This window comes from Pimephales promelas, chromosome 13 (assembly GCF_988280905.1).
Source record: "Pimephales promelas chromosome 13, fPimPro1.hap1.1, whole genome shotgun sequence".
Taxonomy (NCBI): domain Eukaryota; kingdom Metazoa; phylum Chordata; class Actinopteri; order Cypriniformes; family Leuciscidae; genus Pimephales; species Pimephales promelas.
The window spans coordinates 28,198,677-28,223,188 of NC_142781.1; the positions used below are offsets into that span (position 1 = coordinate 28,198,677).

At 37.7% G+C, this 24,512-nt stretch overlaps 1 protein-coding gene and 1 long non-coding RNA gene across 3 annotated transcripts in view; both read left to right on the forward strand.

The window, feature by feature from the left end:
• The first annotated feature begins 5,163 nt into the window (after positions 1-5,163).
• Positions 5,164-24,512, forward strand: part of msraa (methionine sulfoxide reductase Aa) — a 72,765-nt gene continuing 53,416 nt past the window's right edge. The window contains exon 1 of one of the 2 annotated variants that reach the window (XM_089118819.1): positions 5,164-5,359. In XM_089118819.1, the coding sequence (XP_088974945.1) occupies positions 5,224-5,359 (136 nt within the window). In that variant the 5' untranslated portion in view covers positions 5,164-5,223. The remainder of the gene's footprint in view (positions 5,360-24,512) is intronic. The other variant, XM_089118820.1, reaches the window with a different exon arrangement.
• Positions 10,337-13,889, forward strand: LOC120493950 (uncharacterized). The gene is made up of 3 exons (XR_005625791.2): positions 10,337-11,368; positions 11,475-11,603; positions 13,499-13,889. It is a non-coding gene; the product is annotated as an uncharacterized LOC120493950 (long non-coding RNA).

The following is a 24,512-nucleotide window of genomic DNA, read 5'->3' on the forward strand; positions in this document are numbered from 1 at the left end:
GGAATATAGACCAAGTGTGTATAATAAAGGTTCTTCAATGTTCCTCTTAAATTCACCAAAGAACCATCAAGAACATGTTTGCTGTTCTTGCTGGTTCTTTAAAACGTTCTTGGTGTTGCGTTATAGCAGAACAGTGTTTTGAAGCAACCGTAGCCTAAATAACATTTTCTTGAACTGATAAAAAGTAGGCTATATTCTAAAAAAAATATTCTATCAGGCCATCTTTTCGACGCCAAATAAAATGTTGATTTTGAAAATTGTGAACGCCATTGTGAATTTATATGAAATATCGCTTAAATTGCTGTTAAAAATCTGTTAGCCTACTTTGTATCTAAATGACACTTAAGGCCTATAGCTCGCGGCCTGCGTTGTAATTACTGAGCATCGTTAGCATCCCTATTTTTTGTTTTTGTAAAATTTGTTTAAAAAAAAATGTTACTCACAAAAAGTCAGAGATAAAAAGTGTTTATGTTCCGAGAAATCGAAACACAGTGGCAAATAGAGCGTATAAAAAGAAAGAAATTAATGTCTGCTTTGTGAATATGAGATTTTATTGACAAACTAAAATGATTTACAGTATCAATGATGCAATACAAACGTACATGCGTAGTATTTTCTGTGCCTTTAGAATGAGGACACATACAGGACCCGCTGTCAGAAATTCAAGAAATCCGGAACGGTTTGTGGTGTGCTCTGTTTAAATTGGTTGTCATTTTAGGCCTCGCAACTTGTCTAACCATTATTCTTCATCCTCTCCCGAAGACTAGTGTCCCATATGCATGTCTGAAATAAGACACTATGTGGCGTTTCTAGATAAAAGCGTCCTCTAAATAGACAAATAACAAAATAACGTTTCATCAGACCTCAAGGTTAATTGTCAGTGTTTTGAACTCTTAATTTTGAACTAGCCCATAATGACACTTAAAATATTCGAGGATACGCACTTTTGCGCAGCACAAAATTATGGAAGAACGCAATTAAATATTAAAGCTCACTTTGGCCGCATTGATGCGTCGGTTCGCCTCCACACAAGCTCTCTCTCTCTCGCAAAAAAAAAAAAAAAAAAACCTGTCATGCATGGCAAGCACGGACTATCTGCGTCGTGCAGTTTTTAAAATCATTCATCGATGATATTTGCCGTCTCTCTTGGCATTCACCGCGTGCCTTAATTGTATGGACATTTAAATCAAGGTCCGCTGTGAACACGAAGAAAAGCAGGCCTGTTTTCAACCACAATGTTGAGAATCGCACAACTAGCTACAGATATCCCATGCAGCAATGATGTTGCACCAAAACGTCTACGTCCTCCTCCGACTGGTGTAGCATCAGCATCCGCATCCAACATTGCACGTAGCAGCATGCATTAAAGTATCTGTGCATCAACACACACATAATAATTCAAACAAGCGGTCCCAGGTATTACATTACCCATTTTTTTTCTTTTTCGAATGGCACGAGTGTGTTATCTCCACAGGACGGTGCGCATCTCCCCATCATGTGTTGGTGCAACACAAGGCCCGAGTGATGGCAATAAAAAGAAGGCGCTGAGTGGCGTGCTGCATGCAGTTGGTCCCTTGCTCAACTCCCATGAGATGTAAAAAATAGTAGAGGGCCCATCTGGCTCCTCACCAGCTTTGTCAAGTCTTGCATACGCTAAAATGCTAATGACCTAGATAGCTCATGCAAAATGCAGCAGAGGTAAGAAAGAAGGGGGAATCTGTGGGACTAGAGACACCGCCGCCTCGTGTGGGGGGTCGGGCGGGGTATATGTTAGTAGGTGGGGGCAGTTGAAAGCACCTGCATCAGGAGGGGGTAAACTAAATATTGGGTGGAAAAGTGGAGGGGACCAATTGTCAAAAGCCGACCTTGCACCATATACACCGAGAGGAAAATTCCCCGCAAATTGGATTTTAATTAGGCGATCCATTCAGTCTGAAAATCAAAGAACCAATTAATATAGCCTGACATATATCGATACAGCGGCACCCTCAATGCATTTACATTCTGCCATCACATGAGCTATAAGAAGGAAAAAAGAAACATGCTTTAGTAAAACAGACGCAGTTGATTGACATTAACAATTTGTTTAAAAAAATATATAACAACATCGCACATCGATTTCATCAAAACTTACACAAATACACCTTGCGAAGCAGGACCTAAATAACAGGTTTTTATCCCTCGAGATAATAATTGTCCATATATCCAGTTTGGGGAAATGTCCACGGTGCAGAGGAGCGTCGTTCAAAAAAAAAAAAATCATCAAATGTTCCGCACGCTTTTGCGCACCTTGGTGCTGTAGGATGCGACATAAATCATTCCCGATTGCAATGTTGCATCACTCGAATTTCTTCATGATAAACGAAAAAAAGCAAAGCAGAAAAATGCATGTTAGAAGCAAATAGCCAGAGCAGAAGGCTTCGGTGCTCGTAAGCAGAGTCGGTCATCATGTGAAATGGTGTGATGCAGAGCGCGATCTGACAGAGAGGAGGAGAGCAGCCCAGTTTATCACACACACTGAAGCTCTCCGTCCTGCTCCTGTGTTCCCTTCCCTTCAGAGAGGATTATACTCTGGTGGAAAGAGGTGGCATCTGTCGGCTTACTAAACGTTAACCGTTTGGAAAATAGTTTCTGCACTTTTCACGATGCCACGGTTTTATTAAATCGTCGTGTATTCTAAACAATTTTTCCTTTTTATTCACTTTTTTTTAAATGCACAGCACAAGTGGCGTTGAGTGCACCATTTACTGGTTTATAATATGAATGACAACAAAAACACGTTTTTTATTTTTAAGTTTGATTAGATTTTTTTTGTATGTAGCTTATTCTAGTCTTAACACAATGCTAAATACAGTGCGTATTGGCAAATAAACCAATAAGTCTCTTGAAGAAATAAGGTCACCGTGCGCCATAATACCAATGACTGTTAATACTTCGATGTAAACGATTTCACGTGAAATAAATATTTTGTTAACACCGCGATACACCCTCTGAAAGTATTAGTTCATCAAAGTGTGTCCAAAAATGAAGGCCGACTCCATATGGCCTGTCATCTGCGCGTTGAGTCCCATCCCCCATACACGCTCATCCCTCAAGCCGCATTGATTTATTGTCGAACACTGATTTATCTTCATCCTTTTCTCGTTTTATTGGTACACGAAAACGTTTACAACGACTCCTTAATCACTGATAGTTCTCATTTGGTTAGTGATGTAAACCAGTCAACTACAACATGTACAACAACGTCTTGTCTATTATGCAGGCCTGTATTTCACTATATGAGTAGTGCTCTATCTATCTATCTATCTATCTATCTATCTATCTATCTATCTATCTATCTATCTATCTATCTATCTATCTATCTATCTATCTATCTATCTATCTATCTATCTATCTATCTATCTATCTTTGCAGAATTCCACCTCCATGTATTGTGAGGGTTAGTATCCACCCCTGCTCTTGCTTTGAGGTCAGCAGAGGTCTCCTGATCCTCTCTTGTGTTGCAGTTTTGAGGACTGTCGTCTGCCGCACGCGTGTCTCCAACAAACACATTCGACACGCAGTGAACTCCAGATGGTAAAGCTTTTCAATCCACCCTTATGCTGACGACACATGGATAAAGACACTGTCTCTGAGTGCTCGCAAGGGCCCGGGAATATCTCAAACAAAGAAATGTCTCTATTCAATGTTCTGTTTTGGTCTTATGATATTAGATTATTTTGCTATAGGCTAGTTGCATATTATTTGAAATGTAATCACCTTTCTTTAAGTCTATTAATACATCGTAAATTGACATAAAATGATCATGTAAAAGAAATGTAACTAAATTTCTACAAAAAAACACTTGCCTAATAGGTGGGGGTGCACATACGTTTTTCCAGTTTGGTTCTGAGAGATTTGGTTTGGTGCTCACACTGCACATGTGACCCATTATAAAAAAATAAAATAATTAATAATAGTATTACTGTATTTTATTTAAAACCCACACATCCAGATTCAGGGACAGCTTTTTTTCCCACAGCCATCACAACTCTAAACACTCACTTACAGAAATAGGGCCGCATGATGAAGGATTATCTTGCCTGTTTTGCACTGCATTTGCACTTTCCAGTACTGTCATTTTGAGAGTGTATATGTATTATTCTACACACCAGGAATAGCATTTTAAATTTCGTGACAATGTTTTACAATGAAAAATAAACGATTCTGATTTAGTTAGACAAAATAAAGTGTGATAATACTATTATGTATGCTTTTTAAATTAGTATTAAATAAAAATATTTTTATTTTAAACATGTTATTTTATAGTACATTTAAAAAAAATACAAAACTAATATTTACATTTTCACTTTTAATGAATTTATAACATTTTCAAGTCTAAAATCAGCCAGCCAACTTTTATTTTGGCGGGTTGCCAGGAAGTAAGTACTTTAGTAACGTTACTGGCATTGCATGGTTTTGGTTTTTAGCACTGCCGAAGCTTTGCGTTTTGCTCTGAAACTGGCAGATTTATGCATTCAGGAAATGGAAATCTTGTACAGTATTAAAGTGTCTAAAACGGTGTTTGTGTATTAACAGCTGTCAACCATGTCGGTGTGAAAATGAGCGGTCTGAACTTATTTACCCAGCGCATTTTTGATTTTTGGTCGCGCATGCGCACCACTCGTGTGCAACACTACCTGCGCCGACATTTAACTGATGAGAACCCTATGATGAGAACTGACTTTCAATTTGAACTAGGCATTATTACACATACAAATCACACACTTCTAGTAACTGACACAAGCACATATAGGCCTAATGATCAGCACAAAGAAATTACATAATTATTAGCATTTTGATTATTAAATAACTTAGTGGGTAGGCTACACAAAATAGTAGGTTATGAAGTTGATGCATTTGACTATTGTTTTAAAGTGGGTGTGACTTATTTAAAACTAGCATTTTTTTTAAGCTCACATAAATTAATAGACTTTATATTTGTAGTATTAAACATAATTGTCACCACGGAGCCATCAATATATATCACTTTAATTAAAAAGAACACATCTTTTCCAAGCTCATAAGCTGTTTTTGATCACTAAGCGATATCTCCCAACACACCAGTCTTTTTAGCATTGGATTAATAAGCATACTTATTTTACTTTATTCGAGTTAAGTAACGAGCACGCCCTTGTGCAATCGTTACACAACAAGTGCATCGCGTGCGGCTTGTTTGTGCTCATGGTCGCGCGGACTTCCGTGCGTTTGGTTTGGAGGCACTTTATCCAAAGTAGAATGGGAGATATGTCCTCCAAAGTGCGAATGCCGACTCCGGAGGAAGCGCTGCCTGGAAGGGAGCAGAGCATGAAAGTGTCAGGTATGGCGTTGTGAATTTCTCTGACTTTCTCAGTTCACGAGCTAACGCGGCTATCAGCGTTCAAACAAAGGCAGCGCTGTAAGGTTTTAATTCGCGATGGGATACATTCAATGTTATATGTTACGGAATTGCAGCATAAGCTTACGTGTGCAAAAAAGAAATCTATGATGGGTCTTCAGCGATCGAGAAAACGGGGGCTTTGTTTTGTTTTTCCTGGATCTGTGTGACGCGCATGCGCAGTGCGACACTAACGCCCGTTTCACACATACTCCGTTTGCAGTGCGTATGCGGTGAGTGTTGCGGTGCGTATCCGGTACAGGAGCCGCACGCGCTAAAGTGCTTTCACATATGCTGCGTTTGCATTGCGTGAGCTGTACCACAAACACTCGCTATTTTTATTTCAAAATCAGAAGTTATGCAGCAATAGCGTGACCAGTGACCAACAGTCCTGTTATCCCAGTCCTGTTTTCACGTCCTTCCTGGCCGTTTTTTATAAAGTGATGTCCTGGTTTTCAAAAGAAAAAAAAAAAAAAAACGCTGGAAAAGATCAGCTTTATAGCAAAATATAGGAGATGAGCAGACAAGGAGGATGAGGAGGAAAAACAGGATAAAGAGGAAGGAAACTAGTTCATTTTTGTACGTTTGTGAGAGGTATTTTTGTTCAATTTGAAGGTATTTCTTTTAGTTAATTAATATTGATATATTTATTTTTCTAATACAGAGGAGACATTATTTTTTAAGCATTATTTCATTCATTATTTTTTAAACCAACCTGTCATAATAAAACATGTTGAGTATCCTCTGAGAAGCCATCTGATTTTGTGTCTTAATACAACAATTTTCTATCCACAGAGGGGGCATAGCCTATTTTAATTGTATTGAAATTAATAAGGCATCTTTGAGTAAACTTCGAGTATCATTTGTTTTCTGGGCCATGTGTCCTGGTTTTTGGTAATCAAAATATGTTCACCTTATGCAGTAACTTTTTTTTAAATAAAAGTTTTGCCATGGCTTTGCGATTCTCTTTTACAAACTTGAATGGACGCATGCTCGTTTAAACACGATTTAAACAACGAATGCATAATTCCATGCATTACTTGTATATTAAGATGTCTTAAAGTAAAAATATGAAACAATTAAATACCTTTATGGAGAGATTACTACATTTTATTGAATTAAATGCATTTATGGTGAAACTACTACATTTCGAGGTCAATCTGAGTTCATTTTGACCACGAACCGTGCGCTGTCACTTTATTTCTGCGTTTGCAGCACAGCAGAAATAGACTCGGTACGGAAACGATCTCTGCACTGCTGTATACGCACCGCAACTGGAACGGATCGACGGACTGCATCCGCGTGCAGTGTGAAAGCTCTAACCTGTTAACATGGGTACGGAAAAAAATACGGACCGCATACGCACTGCAAACGGAGTATGTGTGAAACGGGCGTAACATCTAACGGTCACCTGGTTAATTCTTGACATCGGATATTTGCAGACTTTATTTACTCCCATTTCCGTATTCAATAGTCAATTCATATACGTTTTGTGACTCCCTATAAAAGTATCAGCACATATTACTTAGCCCCTTTTCTCTTTTTCATTTTTTTTTTTATCAATTTTTCACTTTAGAGTACCATTTAGGTGGAGGAAAATGTTTTCAGAGTAAGTCTTTTTTTATCGAGTAATATCTCCAACACTCTTGGCATTAAATATTCATTATCTTTTTCCTCAGAGGCAAGAGTACAGGGTAGTAAAGGGCAATAAAAAGCTCACTTGCAATGGAACAGAACAGCTGACTCAGACTCTTACATAAAAATGGAAATGCTGCTTCAAGTAGAGTGAAGAGCTCTGAAGGGAACAGGAGGCTTGCTACGAATCCTAAATCACACAGTTTAAGTGACATGATTTAATCGGAAAAGAAAGCATTTAGTTTGAATAGTAACTAATTATTTATTTAGCACACTTTTATCCAAAGTGAAATGAATAACGTGGGTGCAGTTATTTAAGGGAGAGTTCAAAAGGTTAGTTTATACAACAACAACAAAAAATTACACACCCTCTCTAAATTTCCTAAACTATATAGCATCTTTTCTTTTTTTTTTTTTTAAACAGTGTGTTCCACTGAAAAAATAACAGCATATGGGTAGGAGTAACAAGACCAGACTTTTCATTTTTGTGAAAACCATCCCTTTTGGAGCAGATCACTTGTCTTGCTCAAGGGCACAATGGGCTATATGCACGCATAAGTTCCGCATTTGACGTAAGGATGCTCGTCCATTTCCGGTTGTGTAGATTAAAGCGGAGGAAAACCGGAGAAAACGGGATTATGGCAGAGTCTTCAATATTTACTGTCCTCCCGTCTTTGAAACGAAACGTACATACGTTTAGATGTAATTTTATATATAGTTATGTTTATTTAATATAATTTTAAAAAGAAGCATAAACACAACGAGGGGTGTCTGTTTTATCTGTTTTTGTGACTAACGTTTCATTAGTATAACCATGGAGTATAAAATTCAATATAAATTCTCGGTATTGCATTGGACTCTATGATCGGCGGAAGTTATCGAGCATCCTTAATCCTTCACCGGAAATAACGCCGTGCATAGAGCCCATAGTGATACAACAAGGCATGTTTCTTTTGGAGGTCGAACTAGCAATTTTCTGGCTTCCAGCCCTGGGGCCGTCTTCCCAGCAGCAGGTCCAAGTGGACATTTCCTTCCCATTTTTGCAGATATTGCATTTGCATTCATTTAAATTGGACAGCTGTGGTGGACTTAGGTTGGAAGGGAATCTTAAGAGTAGCTGATGATAGGTTATTTTTGCAAATCGGCCTTGAAGTTAATACGTATATTGTGTCTGTAATGCATCGCTCTTAGGAGCATCCGCAGGCTGCTTGACATGCGACTCACATTGGCGTTCTGTGCAATGGCATGAAGCGTGCCCGTGCAGGGATCCACCCCTTCAGACTGCAGTGAACTGATCATCAGCGCTCGCCTCTCAAGGCTTCCCCTTGGCAACGGGACTCCACCGCGGAGCTGGAAGGTTGCCAGGTAACACTCTGCAACACTGACACACGCGTGTCTCGCTTTGAAGATGTAATGAACCTGGTTGAAGGTTACAGACCACAGAACAGATGGAAGAATGAGATCAGAGCTTAGGGCAGTGCGATGTCTCTTTGAACACGAGCAGCTCGTACAAAAAAAAAAAAAAAAAAAAAAAAAAACTTTGTGGGCGCTTGGCTCATGTGCTGAGGGAACTGCTTCAGTTCTTTCATGTTATGTAGTTGGTGTGAACTTCTTTTTAGATTGTACTTTTTTTATTTTATTCTAATTTTTATTAACATACAAATCCCCTCCCTTGACATGGCTTTTTAATATTTACTTTAAAACAGTGATTTGTTTATTCATGAGGGTGTGCAAATGTTGACAGAATGTAACATTTTTGGATGAACTTTTCCTTTTTGCAGTAAAATATCCCAAAAAACACTAGGCCAATGTTATATATTTTACAATATCCCAAATGTTTCCAACTATTTGTAAATCGTGAGAAAATTGCGATTTTTTTATTTTTATTTTTTTTATTTTTTTTAACCAAGGAAACGGGGCGTGTGAGCAGGGGTGAGGAGTCGCCAGTCAATGACGTCATATCCGCGTTACCCCCTGTTTCCGCCAGGTTTGACCTCGTAGCAATAGTAACCATGGTGACAAACGGGGGAAACTGGGTCGTTTATGCCGTAATGCGTGCTCAACTCCCTAGCAGGGTTTGGTTCAAACATTATGGACCATGGCAAGCAGACTTTGAGACAAAAAGAGGACTAGAACGAAGATTAACGTCTTTCAAGATGCCGAGAGCTCCTCATCCGCGACTAACTTCGACTTGACAGAGACGTGAGTGTTGCATGTTACTTGAGCAAACAGGTGAGCAAATTAATGTATATAAAACTAATCAATGTTATAAAGTTCAACGATGAAAAGTTAGAATACAATCTGTATGTTATTCTCTAATGTTAATGTAGCTTAGTATCATACAGCCAACAAACAACCTAACTAACATCAAACACACTCAAATGCAGTTTACTGTGATAAACTGTTAGAGCAAGTGATGTAGCGCTGCGTTACTTCAAGTTTAATTCCTCTAATAAACTGACCTGTGTGAGTAATTCAGCATGTAGTTCGGTAGAATTAAATTTCCTTATTCCTTTATATCCGTGGGACTCGCGTTGCGTGTGGCGCTGGTATACGTCTAGCAATCGTGGCCTGCTTCATACTGCAGTCAAGTTTAATAACATCAATGTATTCACTCATCCATAAAGGATCCATCAGCTTGACTACAAGATCCATAATTTCGTTTAATGCGGAATATACGTCATTAATATACGCCTTTGTTATTGGAAGAGGTTAGCGACCCCTGGTGGCGAAACAATCTTGGCGAAAAAGTGTCACCCATAATCACACACAATTTAACTTCTGATAGGCAAAAATATAACAGACATTTGTGACTATACTTGAATATTTCATATGTATTTCAAGTGCTTTGGATTTTAGACAGTTTTATTAACACCAAAAAAATAAAAACGTCCAAGTTTTTCATCCGGTGGAATTCTTGACCTTGGAGTCAGTTTAAAAGCATATTGGATTGTTCCCAGGAAAAGATGCAAAGAAAAGTAATGTGAAATTTGAATAGTGCTTTGATAGTCGATTAAATGGTACGGAAAAAATTCTTCATATTCTTTAATAAGGAGGATGTTGTGCTATTAAACATCATACATGTGGTCTTTGCTTAAACATTAATTCTAACCAAAGCAGCAAAGAGTATTTGGTATATTAAAATTATATCTAATAGGAAATATAGATTATCAGTGCAATATAGACCTGTTTTCCCAGCCTTTAGTTGTTCATTTGCCATGCTAAATATCACAACAGTTTTGTGATAGTGCATTTGAATACATGGTTTGGTTTCCATGTATAGGGAGGGTGTCCTTAGGGCCGTCCCGCTTTGGCACAGAATCGCTGCCATGTCCCCAAAAATGGCAGTAGAAGCACAGAAGGTGCTGTTCTGGCACACGCTGACAAGAGGAACGGCGGCAGGACTTTTCCCTGCTAAGATGCATCTGAAAGTGAGTAGGTGAAACACGGAGCAACTCTCGAGTGCCAGTGGCTAACAACGGACGAAGCGGATGGGCAGTCAAAGGAGGAACGTTGGAAGTGCGGGGACTCTGGGGAGATTGGGATGACAGACATTCCAATGTCCTCACGTCTGTGCATCTGGCGAGGGAGGAGGGGAGGGGACCCTATCTGGATGCTGGTGGCAGGGAATGGCAGAGAAGAGAAATTAATTTGAGATTCGTTTTGATCAATTTGCCTAAATTGGCGCTTTTTCGGGGGGGAGGAGGGCGGCCCAGACGAGCAGACACAGGCTGGAGCTCCGCCAGGGTTTCTCGGGAAAGTTGCCACGCTGGGAGTGCGGGAGCACGGAGAGGGAGAGGAATGGAAGAGAAAAAACCCAGGCGAGACTTGGCAGGGTTTTATCGCAGCTCCCTTTGTCTGTTTGCTCAGCTTTTGCGCAAAGGAAATCAAAAATACCCAGAGTGCAGGAGCTCAGCTTTAGTGCTAAAAAACAAATCTATGAAGAAAACTACCTTCTACTTTGCAAGAAGCTAGTGCAAAGGTGACGAAATTGTTCCTCATTTTTTTGGACTGGACTTTTGAAGTTGTTTGCGCCAAGAGATGACCATGTGTCTTCAGGGGTCTTTGTTATCTTAACCGCAAATGAAGATGCATCTGATTTATGTTCTAATGGCTTCACTATTGGAGAGAATGTCTGGAACTACAAACGGCATGTGCTAAAGAAAAGTTTGCGCCTCCATGATTGGACTAAACTTTTAAAACTTTGAGCCAGAACCAAGACATTGCGTTCCTAAGATGGAAATGGATGTTTTCGTCTAGGAGGAGGAAGTAAGCTGACTTTCCAAGTGTCCCCATCAACAGTCTTCATTCTTTGAGGTGTGACTCCAGAAAACCAAGAGCATAATCCAAAAATGTTTTGCTTTTAAATCGGTTTATCACAGTGTGTTTAGATAAGTGAGGGCATGACTGTTTTTGTTTTCAGGTTTTCAGAATTAGGCAATTTAATGCTTTACAAGAAGAAGATGGATTGTTGGTCGGCCATTTTGGTGCTGAAAGCTTGCGGTCAACAGTGGAGTATAAAGAAGGCCTGGATGTTGATTTCTTAACATCTGTAAGTGGTTTCTCTTTCAAGCCAAATAATGCAGGTTGGTCTCATTTTAATACAGATACAATCACATGCTAGTCATTAAGTTTGGGGGGGGGGGGGGTTCTCAGTTGGTATTCTTGATGCTGAAGAGTAGGGATGCACCGATCCACATTTTTTCACTTCCGATCCGATCCCGATACCTGACTTTGGATATCGGCCGATACCGATACTTTTCCGATACCAGACCTGTGTTTGCTTTAACATTATTTATCATTATTGTTGATTTTATATGATGCTGAAATAAACACCTCTCTACAAACAAGGATGATACGTACGTATGTAGCCTATGTCAATATATATATATATATATATATATATATATAATAGATATATTAAACAATAGATAGACAATTAAACAAAGATATACGCATTATACAGGCCTACACAGTGCTTTAATTTCAGGAAGGTCTACTAACATTCAGGTATATCGTCTAAAAAGAATTATAATAAACTAATCAAAAGTAAAATAGCACTGCAAAGTTTATCATAGATAGATTTATGCTTATTAAAGCTGAAGTTATTAATTCAAGAGCTGTGAGTGATTTTCTCTTTGCCTTTTGTTGTTTGATTCGCAGTAATGTCGCAATCGTCACATTTATACTGCTGCCCCTTTAAGAACTAGTGCGGATTTCATAGTCTACTGATGCACCATATTTTCTCCCAACTATTTCCATAAACCATTTATGTCTAAAATGAACGTAGTTAAGTGATAATCTCCAAGCCGGTCGTTTTGACATTTTTGTGCAGGCTACATTTGATCGTTTAGACGCGCATATGAAGCCCAATTATAATTTGCTTGTCTGTTTCGGAGCGCGCGCCGCCCTCTTGCGCAAATTTTGTGCTTTTAATAGCTCTTTTTATTATTAAAAGCGTCCCGCAATTTAGCAACAGCAGAGACGGCATTTTACAACAATTACCGATCGTGCTGATTCTGTCTTAAAGTTTGAGTTTTACGGAGAAATGACAGTGCACCGCCGCGATGGGAAGGAAGTTGGCTACACAGAATGCGGCTATTGTTTAATGTTTTTTTTTTTTACCTCAATATATTCTTTAATCTTTGGAAATCAGACTAATATCACAGATCTAAAGTGTAACCAGGCTATGTTTTCTCTGTCGTTACTCATTAAGCAGGGCTGTCGTGTTGTGCGTGCTGTGGCACCGCGTGAGAGATCTCTCTCTCTTTCTCTGCATCATCACAGACAAATAGTTTAATTTATACGGCTTTGCAAACATTGCATTTTGCTGTCTTGCTCTGCTGCGGTGTTTCCAGTGTGAAGTATTTCCACCATAGGATTTCCACACAGCGAACATATTGGTAGCTCAATGCTATCCTGCTAGCTGGCTGCAAACTGCGGAATGGATTTCTTGAGCGGGCGTCTGTGTGTCTCATTGAGCCCTATTTTTTACAGTCTATGATTGAGCTGCACCTCCGTTCAGGATATCCATTCCACAGTTTGCAGCCAGCTAGCAGACTAGCAGAGGAATCCCTTTTGGAGTCATTTCAGCAGCCAACGTTAAAGCGCAGACATGGATCATAAATATCGGATTTCTCCGCAGGTTGGATCGGAAAAATCCGATACGTGAATTACGCTGGTATCGGTCCCGATACCGATACTGGATCGGATCGGCCCCATCCCTACTGAAGAGTCATTGTTACAGTGTTGTGCTGTTATCGTTGGTTGATTATATTTATCAGGATGTGAGGTTCATAAAAAGTGAGAATGATCAGTTTCAACTTATTCTATGACTGCTTTTTCTCATACAACCCTGCTTGGTATACGGTGACGGCATCCGTCTGTCCTTTATAGCTTCCTCTCACCAACTTTTATACTAATACACAGGTTTTCTGTCTCTCACAGCCACCCATTGGCATTGCACTTGGATTCTGGCTGCATCAGCAGGCTTCCAGTTAATAACTGTGAAAAGGGCAGGAATGGAGAAGAGACAGAGATAGATTTTGTTGATTCTGTGCCAGGATGAATTTGCCAGATGTGTTTCATCATAAGACAGGTGCCCATGGCTGATAGAGCAGGTGCATGATGATGTTTGGTGTTATAGTTTGATATTATGCTTTTCTGAAAAGGTTTCTCTGTTTTACATCAATACTCAAAAAAGCAAAGGCCTAAACTCTCTTCGGCTGAATTTTAATCATCTGGACATTGAATTTTTAATCACCAGACAGTATTTATGACCTTTTGTAGATGGATCCAAATTGAATATCTCTTCACTGTTCTGTGTACCATTTCCGGTTTGTTTTATGAAGTAGAAATATATATATATATATATATATATATATAGATTTTGCCACAAGCATCTCAGAACAGCTTGGGAAACTGAAAAATGCCAGTTGGATACTCTCCATTGCTTTCTAAAAAATAAATATGAATTATCAACAAGATTATTCATATAACACCTGGATGGATCTAAATCAACAACCCTAATTGAGTATGTTCATTTAAAGCTTATCTTTGGTATAAAATATATATTTTTAAATAATTTAAAGTAAAATGCTTCTGCAAAGGTTGAACCCATTAAAGTACAAAAGTAATGGACAGAACTGAGAAAGATTGGTCGTGAAACTGCTTGACTCTACACCATATTTAGATGTTAGATAATTAGATGATTGTTTGGTAACTTTCTGGCAACTTTTCTAACTTTTTTAAGGTGAGGTGTGTTGTGTTTCATAAGTACAATGTATATGTAATGTCTAAATATCGTTCCCAAGTAAAATTGATTAGAAAGATCTCCAAAAGAACCTTTAAGTCTTTAACATTGAAGAATGCAACATGTTTTGGGTCGGTAAGATTTCATTTCTTGAGCAGTAGATAAGCATGTTAGAATGATTTCTGAGGGGTCATATGACACTGAAGATTGGAGTAATCATGCTAAAAATTCAGCTTTGGCATCATAAAAAAAATAATTACATTTAAAAAAAATGTTTTAATATAAACTAAAGCAGTTATTTGACTGTAATAATAATTCACAATATTACAGTTTTTCCTGTAATTTTGATTAAATAAATGCAGTCTTGGTGAGCATAAGAGACTTCTTTGAAAGGCATTAAACAAAAAATCCTATCCCAAACTTCTGAACAGTATTGTGTATTTAAATATTGCATACTTTTACATCAGCATTTTTTTTTTATTACTGAGAACTGAGTTCCTCATGCTTGAGGATTGTATTTTGGGCACTTGAGAGCTTTTTTTCCTGCCTAAGTGAACAAGTAGAAGAGTCCAACCATGCATGTGTAACAGTGGCTGTAAATTATTCATAACTTCTTTGGGAGAAAATAGAAAACCTAATATGTTGCATGCCTTTTCTCAGCAATACGTTTTTTTTTTTTTCAACTTAGCAGTACACCATTTAATGGTTGCAGAAAAGCAGTGTGGTGTTTTTGATGAATCATTGTGCATGTTGACCCTCTTTAAGTCAGTTAAAGTCTTGAGACTCTAGCTTCCTTTAGTATCATTTTGGAATAGTCTTTTTCTTTGCTGAATGTGCTGTAGCTCATGTGATGTTCCTGTAGTTCCTAGTGAACACACATGGTCTATAAATATGCACCTTGTAAGTCAATTTGGATAAAAGTGTCTGCCAAATGCATGAATGCAAATGTAATCTGACCTTAGAACCCTAATGTGTAGAGAATAGGAAGATCTGCAAGTGTGATGTGATTAAGTAGATCGTTTAAAAAGGCTGTTACACACTCCCTCTGTCTCCCACAGTGCTCTTTGGCCCGCTCAAGAACACATCTGTCAACACACAGGTCTTGTATTGCTTTCAGCAGATGTTGGACCTGTCTGTCTTGCCACTGATTTATAAAAGTTGGCTTATGTACTGGCTTAATGTTTGTGTAATGATTTATGATCTATAGATTTAGCCTGGCTAACGCCAGACCACGTATAATTGAGAATGAGACGTGGTCTGGAAACCGCATGTTCATTTTCTCGTATTTGAGTTGTGGTTTACGAATGCCCAGAGACGTATTATTGGGTGCAACGAATGTCTATCAAATGCGCCTGTACATAGCTCATAGCCAATCGGTTCAATGGTACCAGATGGCATATGTAGAGTGACAGAAAATTAGACGAGGAAGAAGACGATGGGTCAGAGATTTAGGAGATTTGTGTGTACACAAAGGCTGTATCAAAAGGTAACTTCGCGTCCACTAAGATGGATCCATAGATATAAACAAACTGCTTCGGTGTGTCGCATATACGTCGTCATCGTCTTGCTGCTCCCTCCCCGTTCTGTGATTGGTTCCCAGCATGGGGAAACCCAGGCTAGATAGATTTGGACCAAGGAATTCAAGTCAGTTCAAGGTCTTAAATGGGCTTGCACTTGATCAGCTTGAGAAAGCATTTAAGGAGTGTTTTGGTTTCAAAGGTTAAGCTTTATCAGAAAATAATTTTGGCTCGTTCCCCAGTTTGGAAAAATTGTGGAAACCTATGCATACACAATGGAAGTCTATGGGGCAAGACCTCAGGAGAAATGTTAAAATATACTACTAACCACAAGGCATAGTCCACCCAAAAAAATAAAAACCCTCATGTCATTTTGAGAAATTATATCATGTAGTTTGGCTCTCAATAATCTTCAAAATGTCATCTTTTGTGGGAAGACAGAAAGTCATACATGTGTGGAATGTGAGGGTTAATAAATGATGACTGAAGTTTCATTTTTGAGTGATCTTCAGGTATCTCTTTAAGAACATTATATAGGCTAACTTTGTCTGCAAATTTTACATTGAAATCAAATTTAAATTGTGCAAGGAAACAAAAAAAAAACTGTATACATTGAAATACAAGTTCATCTGCTGATGTTAAAAACTTCATTTAGACTACTTTTCAACTCAAAAAATACTTTTTTTAGTATTAATACGAATGCATATCTATTTCTAGTTCTAAACCCACCAGAATGCTTTCTTCAGTTGACTTTATTATATTATAACTGCACTGTAACTGCACCATTATAACTGCACTGGCCGAAATCATGGTCTCTTGTAATTAACAGTCTGACAAAGATGCTTTGGACAAAGATTTGTTTGTTTTCAACATTTTCGCAATGTAATGGACATATATACCAACAGATATTTGGTCAATTTTGAAATTGTGATTTTGTGAGATGAAAGAAGGCCTGAAACAACGGAAGACTTGTTCAATAAGATCAATTACAATTATTTGGATAATAGATAAGGTGATTTATTTCTATTTCATATCTACTTTAAATGGTGATGCGGTTGGATATATGAATTTCTTTTTCCCTAACTGAATGGGATTTTTCCTGGTATGAAGGCTCAGTGACGTCTCCATTCTTAAAGCTGTGATTTAATCTTTATTTTTTCAACATGGTGGAAGTTGGAATGGCTTTGATCAGTTGAGTCCAAGAAGACAGCAAATGAATAGCATATCTGCATTGGGTTGGTGGATTTGGCATCATGGGTGTGCGTATGGTAAATTCCAAATCTCACAGCTTGAAGGGTTGTTTCAAGAGATAAAATTTATTCTTTCGAAAATGTGTTTGGATTCCTAATGCAGGTTCGCTCTCTTTGCTCGGAGGACGTATCCATCCGTTTGTCTGAACAAAGAACTGAAGGAATTAAAGATATGATGTGTTCTGGGTCCTACAGTGCATTTCATTTTGCTGTTTTTGTAACCTCTGGTGAGCAAAAACTCCCTTTAATCTTAGCTCCAAAGAACTGCTCTGACAGGCAGGTGTGGAGCGCTAGTCGCCATGTTTGATGTTGACACATAATCGCAAGATGAAGGGAGAAGGAAGCTTTTTCACTCACAAAGAGATCTCTCTCACTCCTTCACCTCTGTGGCCACACGTCTACCTGTTACCGGCTCATTAGCGATCCTGTCTTCCTTTATATTGAAAGAATAGGAGCAGGAGGGTAAAACCCTGTCTGTCGCACATGCACTCTGTTGCAGTACGAGAGTCGCCAGTTCCTCAGATCACAGTAGCGTCTCTAGGTTGCTATTTTTGGAGGACTTCTAAATGTTCTGTAGTTGAAGAAAATCAGGTAATAATGTTGTAAACACACTGACCGACAATGGTTTAAGTGCTTTTTTGTAACTACGTCTTGAGGAGATGTGTAAAAATTGCATCTTAGAGATTCAAAGATTCAAACTGAATCATTCACAGATGTAAACTGATTGATAGTGAGGTGTTTTAAATGGTGTTCTTCCATGCTACTATTTTTGTTGCATGTACAAATATGTACACACTAATATCATCACACAGTCTTGAGCTTTTACTTGAAAAAGACTTGCAAAGTCTCAGACCAAACTCAGACTTTCAGGGGAAATGTTTTTATAATATACTCACTGAAATAGTTGTTGAAAGCTTAATATTGGTGATGTCATGCGGCCGTGGTATAATTTATTCATACCCATTTATTTAGGCTTCAAAATTCACTCATTGTGAAGTGTCATGATGAACAAAACGTGTTACAAAGCATATTTTTTAGAATAATCCAAAAGCCAATGGAAAAATCGAATGTTTTTTTTTAAGTGATGCACGATATATCGGCCACCATATCGGTATCGGGCGTTATCGGCCCGATAATAAAATTTGGCTGATACATTAAAGCTGATAAATAATGAATTATTTCCTTCAACACTTGACACTTGAGACACTTAAGATGCGCACTGTTCAACATGATTGATATTAATTGCTTGAAATATGATTGTAATCAAAAAAGAAAATATAGCTAAGTGCAAAATGTCATATCGGCTACATGAAGTTATAATGAGAACATTATAATTGTGTGATCGGGAAATGGATTTTAATTGTGAGACTTTTGTTTTTGCAATCAGGCTCTCAAAAAGGATAAAAAAATTGGATTTAGATTTATCGCCTGATATATCGGTTATCGGCTTTCAAATATAAAGAATTATCGGTTATCGGTATCGGCCAAAATGTTCATATCGGTGCCTCCCTAGTTTTTTTAAAGTTTTTTTTATCAAGGGAACCATGGTTTATTATTGCACTGCATGAAAAGTAATATTTATTTTACAGTGAAGTCATGTCACATCATTGTTGTATACTACTGTATGCGATGTTTGGCGTGGCTTACAAGCTTTACAAAATAGTGGGCGTTATACAGTGTACTGTGCAGTCTGCTTCAAGCAATACACTTGCATTCTATTCCAAACAGCCTTGTTTAATCACCATGACAAAGGAAGTGATTAAGTGTTGGGCATTTTACAAAATGATAGTCTCTTGGCAGTCCTTGGGTGACTACATGCTGTTGCCAATGGTGACAATATCAAATGAACTGGAATGAACTGAACACTTTCATTCCATAGCTGAACATGAAGTTTGAGGAACGCTTTAGCCATGTAAATACAGCTTTCTATTTGATGCGGTTTCTCTTTCTGATTTCACCTCTATGTCGTTCTCATTCTCTCTAGCCTTCCCCCACCCTTCTTCTGATTGGTCGAATTAACTCTGCAGCCTCCTGTTGTGAATAATTACTTTTGATCCAATGCGGATCTCTCTCTCTCTCTCTCTCCTCCGCAGTTTTCAGATTTCTCTTGAAAAAAAAATGTGTCACTTCCCTATATCATACACACATGTAAACATACACTCTACATGTTAAGGGCTCTTTCTGCTCTGTTAATATGGCAGACGATACCTCTCTGAGTTATTGCTTTGGTTGTTTAAGAGATTCTGTTGTAAGTCTCATGTTTTCCGAGCTCTCTCTTTCTGAGTCTCTCCTAACCCTTTCATGGAACGTAAAATGAGACGTTATGCAGATTATTCACACTGTCCACTCCTTTTCCTATAGTTACCCCTCTACAAAAATGAATAAGGACACCCTAAAAGTAGTTCATGTGCTGTATTCTTCTGAAGTCTTTTGAAGCCATAGGATAGCATTATGCAAAGAACAGATTACCAGCTCGTAGCATTATGTTAGAGTAGACGCATGATTTCTCGCATCAGTTCTTAAAACGGAGTTGAAAAGGAGCAACAGATCTTTTCTTCAATATTGTAACACAAATCTGATTTTAAATCTGTACTTTAGTGTTGTGACAGTTTTACTTCCGTACACACGTCCTCTCAAGACTCGTGGTCTGAGGTGAGTGGTTAAGGATATTCAACCCAAGCCTTCAAACTGACATCATCAGAGAAGGAACGCCATTCCAGCCATACCATTTCTGCATTTCTGAAGACTTGAAATGCAGGTCACTAGTCATATAGACCAGGGCTTTTCAAACTGTGGGTCGCCCAGTTACTATAGAGCATAACAGTCCACAGCCCGAGAGAGCGTTGGTGCCGGAAGTAAATTTCCCATTCATTTCTCCCATTGACATTTTGTAAAATCCATATCTAAAGAGTTTTAGAGCATGTCTGAGGATAACCAGCTACGGCTGAACTCATAAGCATACAACATATGATTTCGAGTGAAGAAACGAAGAGAAAATCCAAAAAAAGTCAAGGGTACAAGCCTGTGTACATATTTTCATTTCCGAACAAAGGAACTACTCATCCCATAAACCACCAAAGAAACATTAAAGTTTCTTTTTAAAATGCATCATCATATTATTTTAGTTAAAACGCATACATAACTATTAACTACAAATAACTAATGTTAGGGAAATCTGTTAATGTTTTATTGCGCGTTTCTGAAAAAAATAAAAATATGTCTTTCAGAGATATACGTTCGCCGTAAGAGTGCTTTGTTGGCATTCCAACAGATCTTTTTGCGTTGTAGGAATATTCTGCCAACATCTCCTTTTGTGTTCCGGTGAACAAAGAAAGTCATTTAAACCGAACTGGAATGACATAAGGCTTAGTAAATGATGACAGATATTTAATTCCTGGGTGAGCGAACCATTTAAATGAAGGTAATAGTGGTATTTTGTCTGCTTTTGCGATGAACACTGTTCTTCACTCCTGGGTGTCCTCTGAAAGTGGCAGGCCACCTCTGGACGGTCTGACAGGCAGAGGAATCAGCATGTCCTGCACTCTCTCCACGTCCTTAGTGGACCACATGCCTGCACTGCTCTGTTCCGCCTGGCTGACCTGTCAAAAATGTTCTAGTCACACGAGTGGGCTTCTACAGCGCTGCTGCATGGAAATGACTTGGCACCTTTGCATTAATTTTTCATGGGCCTCGCCTTTAGATGTTCCCCCTCCTTTTGAATATTGCTGTTTCAAAGGCCCAGCCCTGCAGATCGCCAGCGTCATCGTGGCCCTGTGGCCGAGGAGTTTCAATACAGGATGATGCTCCCATGCTGGCAATCAAACCACATGAAAGTTGCCCACCTGGAGCAGCTGTATCAAAGTGCATCGTTGTTCATGAGCGCTATAAATAGCTTTCCAATCAGACTTGAGCCCCCCCCCCCCCCCTCACCCCCTAGATGGAAATTACTTTAAATGTGCTGCTGTATAGGTACGTTACGTAGGTGGGGGAAGCTGAAGTGTCTTCGCAAATGCAAAGAACGTGTCAGCTGGGAACACTGGGAATTGAATTACAGGAAAGCATAATGCAATCCTTGATATCTACCTACTCTGCCTAATGAAATCAGCAGATGAAAGCACAGCTGGACATTCTTGCAGGATATTACTGTATGAGAAAGTGCTTAGCTGGCTGAGGGAGGGGGTGGAGAGCACCAGCACCTTTGGGAAAAGTATGTGAATGTTCTCACACCAGTGCATGTTCTTTCCACTTCAAAACAACTCTTTTGTTCAGGGGCGGGGCTATTGGTGGGCCATTGTGGGAAATGAAAAACGTTAGACTTTAAGTCTACTTTAAGACTAAGTTTAGTTTTCTTCTATTCTTTGTAAAAAAAAAAATATTGATGGTTTAACTTAAAATAGTAAGTAACCTGGTTGCCTTAAAATTTTAAGTTCATTGAACTGGAAAAAGTGAGTTAATACAATGAAGGAGATTAATTTAACCATCAGAAACTCAAAATAATAAGTTATCTGAACTAAATAAATTATTTAAGTTGATTTGACAAAAGAAAATATGCTGTGATCGCACATCTTGAAAATAATTTTTACAATGTACTAGTATTGGGTTATATAATTTATTAGTAATTTATAAGTTTGAAATAATTAACAATTTTTAATGTTGCCTTATGCTCACCATGTCATTTATTGAGCAAATGTACAGAACAAGATGTAATGTTGTGAAATATTATTACACTTTAAAAGAAACATTTTCAATAAATATTTCAATAAATTGAAAAAATAAATAAATTAAAATGTCATTTATTTCTGTGATTTATTCCAGTCCTCAGTATCACATGATTCTTCAGAAATCATTGTATGTGTTGATTTGGTGCTCAAAGTAAAAAAGAAGAAAAGAAGTAATGAATACTTTTATTCACCAAGGACACATTCAATTATTCCAACTGACAGTTAAGACATTTATAATATTATCTATTTCAATTAAATACTGTACTTTTGAACTTTCTATTCATCAAAGAATCTTGAAAAAAATGGATCACAGTTTCCTTAAAAAATATTTAGCAGCAAAAACTGTTTTCAACGTTAATAAGAATCATTGTTAATAACCAATAAGAAGAACTGAACACCCAATCAGCATATTAGAATGATTTCTGAAGGATCGCGTGACACTGTAATGGCTTCTAAAAATTCTATTCAACAGTTCTTTTTTTATAATAATATTTAACTATATTACTATTTTTACTGGATTGTTGACAAAATAAATGCATTAGAGACTTCTTTAAAAAAAAAACTGAATTATTCCAATGTTTTTACCAGTAGTGTATTTTTCAGGGGCTGATGTGATGGGTGACAATGTTGTTGCTGACCATTTCTTTTGACCAATGCATTTGTTGATAGGTACAGTTTAGCATTTTGGAGTTGGGGGAACCCAAAGATCCTGGTGATGTTGTAAGATATGATATAACCCCCTTCCACCCTTAAATAAGCACATTTACTTATATTTGAAAGCACTATTTGCACAAATTTACAGGTAAAGAACAGGCAAGGGTATTTGGAACCGGTATGATATTGGTTATGTTGTAATACTGTGGTGCAATACAGTAAATGTAATATTATACCACAGGCGTTATGATATTTACTACATCTCTCCGACAGCTCAGTTTTCTCTGTATCCTTTTGGCAGATGAGAGAGTCATATATCAAAGAGATAATGTGTCGTCTTGGGCGCACCACAAGAAGGAGCAAAATCACCTTATGTAACTGATTCGTGCTTTTAAGACAATTATCTTTTTAGCTCCCTTAATTGCAGGTAAAACAGTCAGCGCTGAGTTGCCCATTATTTTGGCAGAGCTGACTGCTACATACACAGATCTTTTATGTACGGATTCTGCTGCGCCACACAATGGCAAGTAGGAGGATGAGAGAGAACAAGAAAAAAAAAATCAAATCTGAATCTTTCATCTTTAGCTAACAGTAATGACAGCCACAAACTGAAACAATCTTCCTCTTGACTTCAAACGCACATTTGTCTTGCTGCACTAACATTTGCTCCACACAGTCGTTTTTTACGTTATGTAATTGTGACTTGTGATTTTTGTCCTGGTTCACTTCTGAAAAATCTCATTTGCTTTTATTATGAAGACTATGTGAAGTCTTGTTTATATATTTAGATATCTATTATTTAGCTCATTTAGGGTTGGTTATTGGGAACAAAATGAAAAAAGAACGAGGTTCACATGTGCATTCTTCTGTTGAATGAATGACGCATATTTGTCGGTTCTTTTTAGCGAGTGTGCAGCCCGATTGCACCCAAAAACTTAAAATGCTGCCTTCGAAGGACACATTCCAAGGTAGGAAGGCATCAAGGCATGTCCGAATGCAATGTTAGCTTCACTTTCTGTCAGATGCCTTCATCTGATCGATTTTTGAAGGCAAGATAGATGTATCCTTCACTGCCTTTGATATCCCATAATCCAATGCTTTCCATTCGGTGTAAGTTGCAGTTGCAGGTCAGTTTGTGTAAATGTATATTTTCCACTTCTGATAATTTCTAGTGCGAAATCACTACTGTAGTAACTCGATATTTGTTTAATACTCACCAAATCTCTCTATTTTGCAATAGATCATTAAACTGATGATCTGCTGTTTAAGACAAACGCTGCCTGCAAAGTCCTTGCCTATAAGGTAGCGAGACAGTAAGTCAGATCCTAAGTTTTTGGATGCAGCCCCGTGTCTGACTGCCGAATGAACATGACTCTTATGAGTCGGTTATTTCTAGGGAGTCAAAAACATACAGTGTTGTTCAATTCCTGAACGAACGACTCTTATGAGCCGGTCCTTTTTTTAGCTCCTTAATCACATAAAGCATTAACCAGTCCATTCGATTCTAACTGTGAGACTTAAATCAATGTAGATACTGACTAATTGTGTCCAACATTTTGTCAGTTGTATTTTAGTTTTTAAAAATTCATGAAATATAGGCTATTACCAGTTATTTCCCTAATTTATAGCTTATATTAGGGCTGTCAAATGATTAATCGCGATTAATCGCATCCAAAATAAAAGTTTGTGTTTACATAATATATAAATGTATATGTATATATATATATATATATATATATTTATATTTATATATATATAATATAAATTATATATAAATATATATACAGTATATACATGAAAATATTTCTTATAATATACAAGCATGTGTGTGTATTTATATATATATATATATATATATATGAAGAGTTCAGATGCAAAAGCCTCTAAATGCCATTTGAAATTTTCTTCTTTAATGATGATTTTTATCAAACTTGTATATTTAAGTTCAGTAATTTCACTTAAATGGCAATGATAATTACCTATTAATTGTTATTTAAGTAAAATTACTGAACTTAAATATACAAGCTTGATAAAAATCATCATTAAAGAAGAAAATTTCAAATGGCA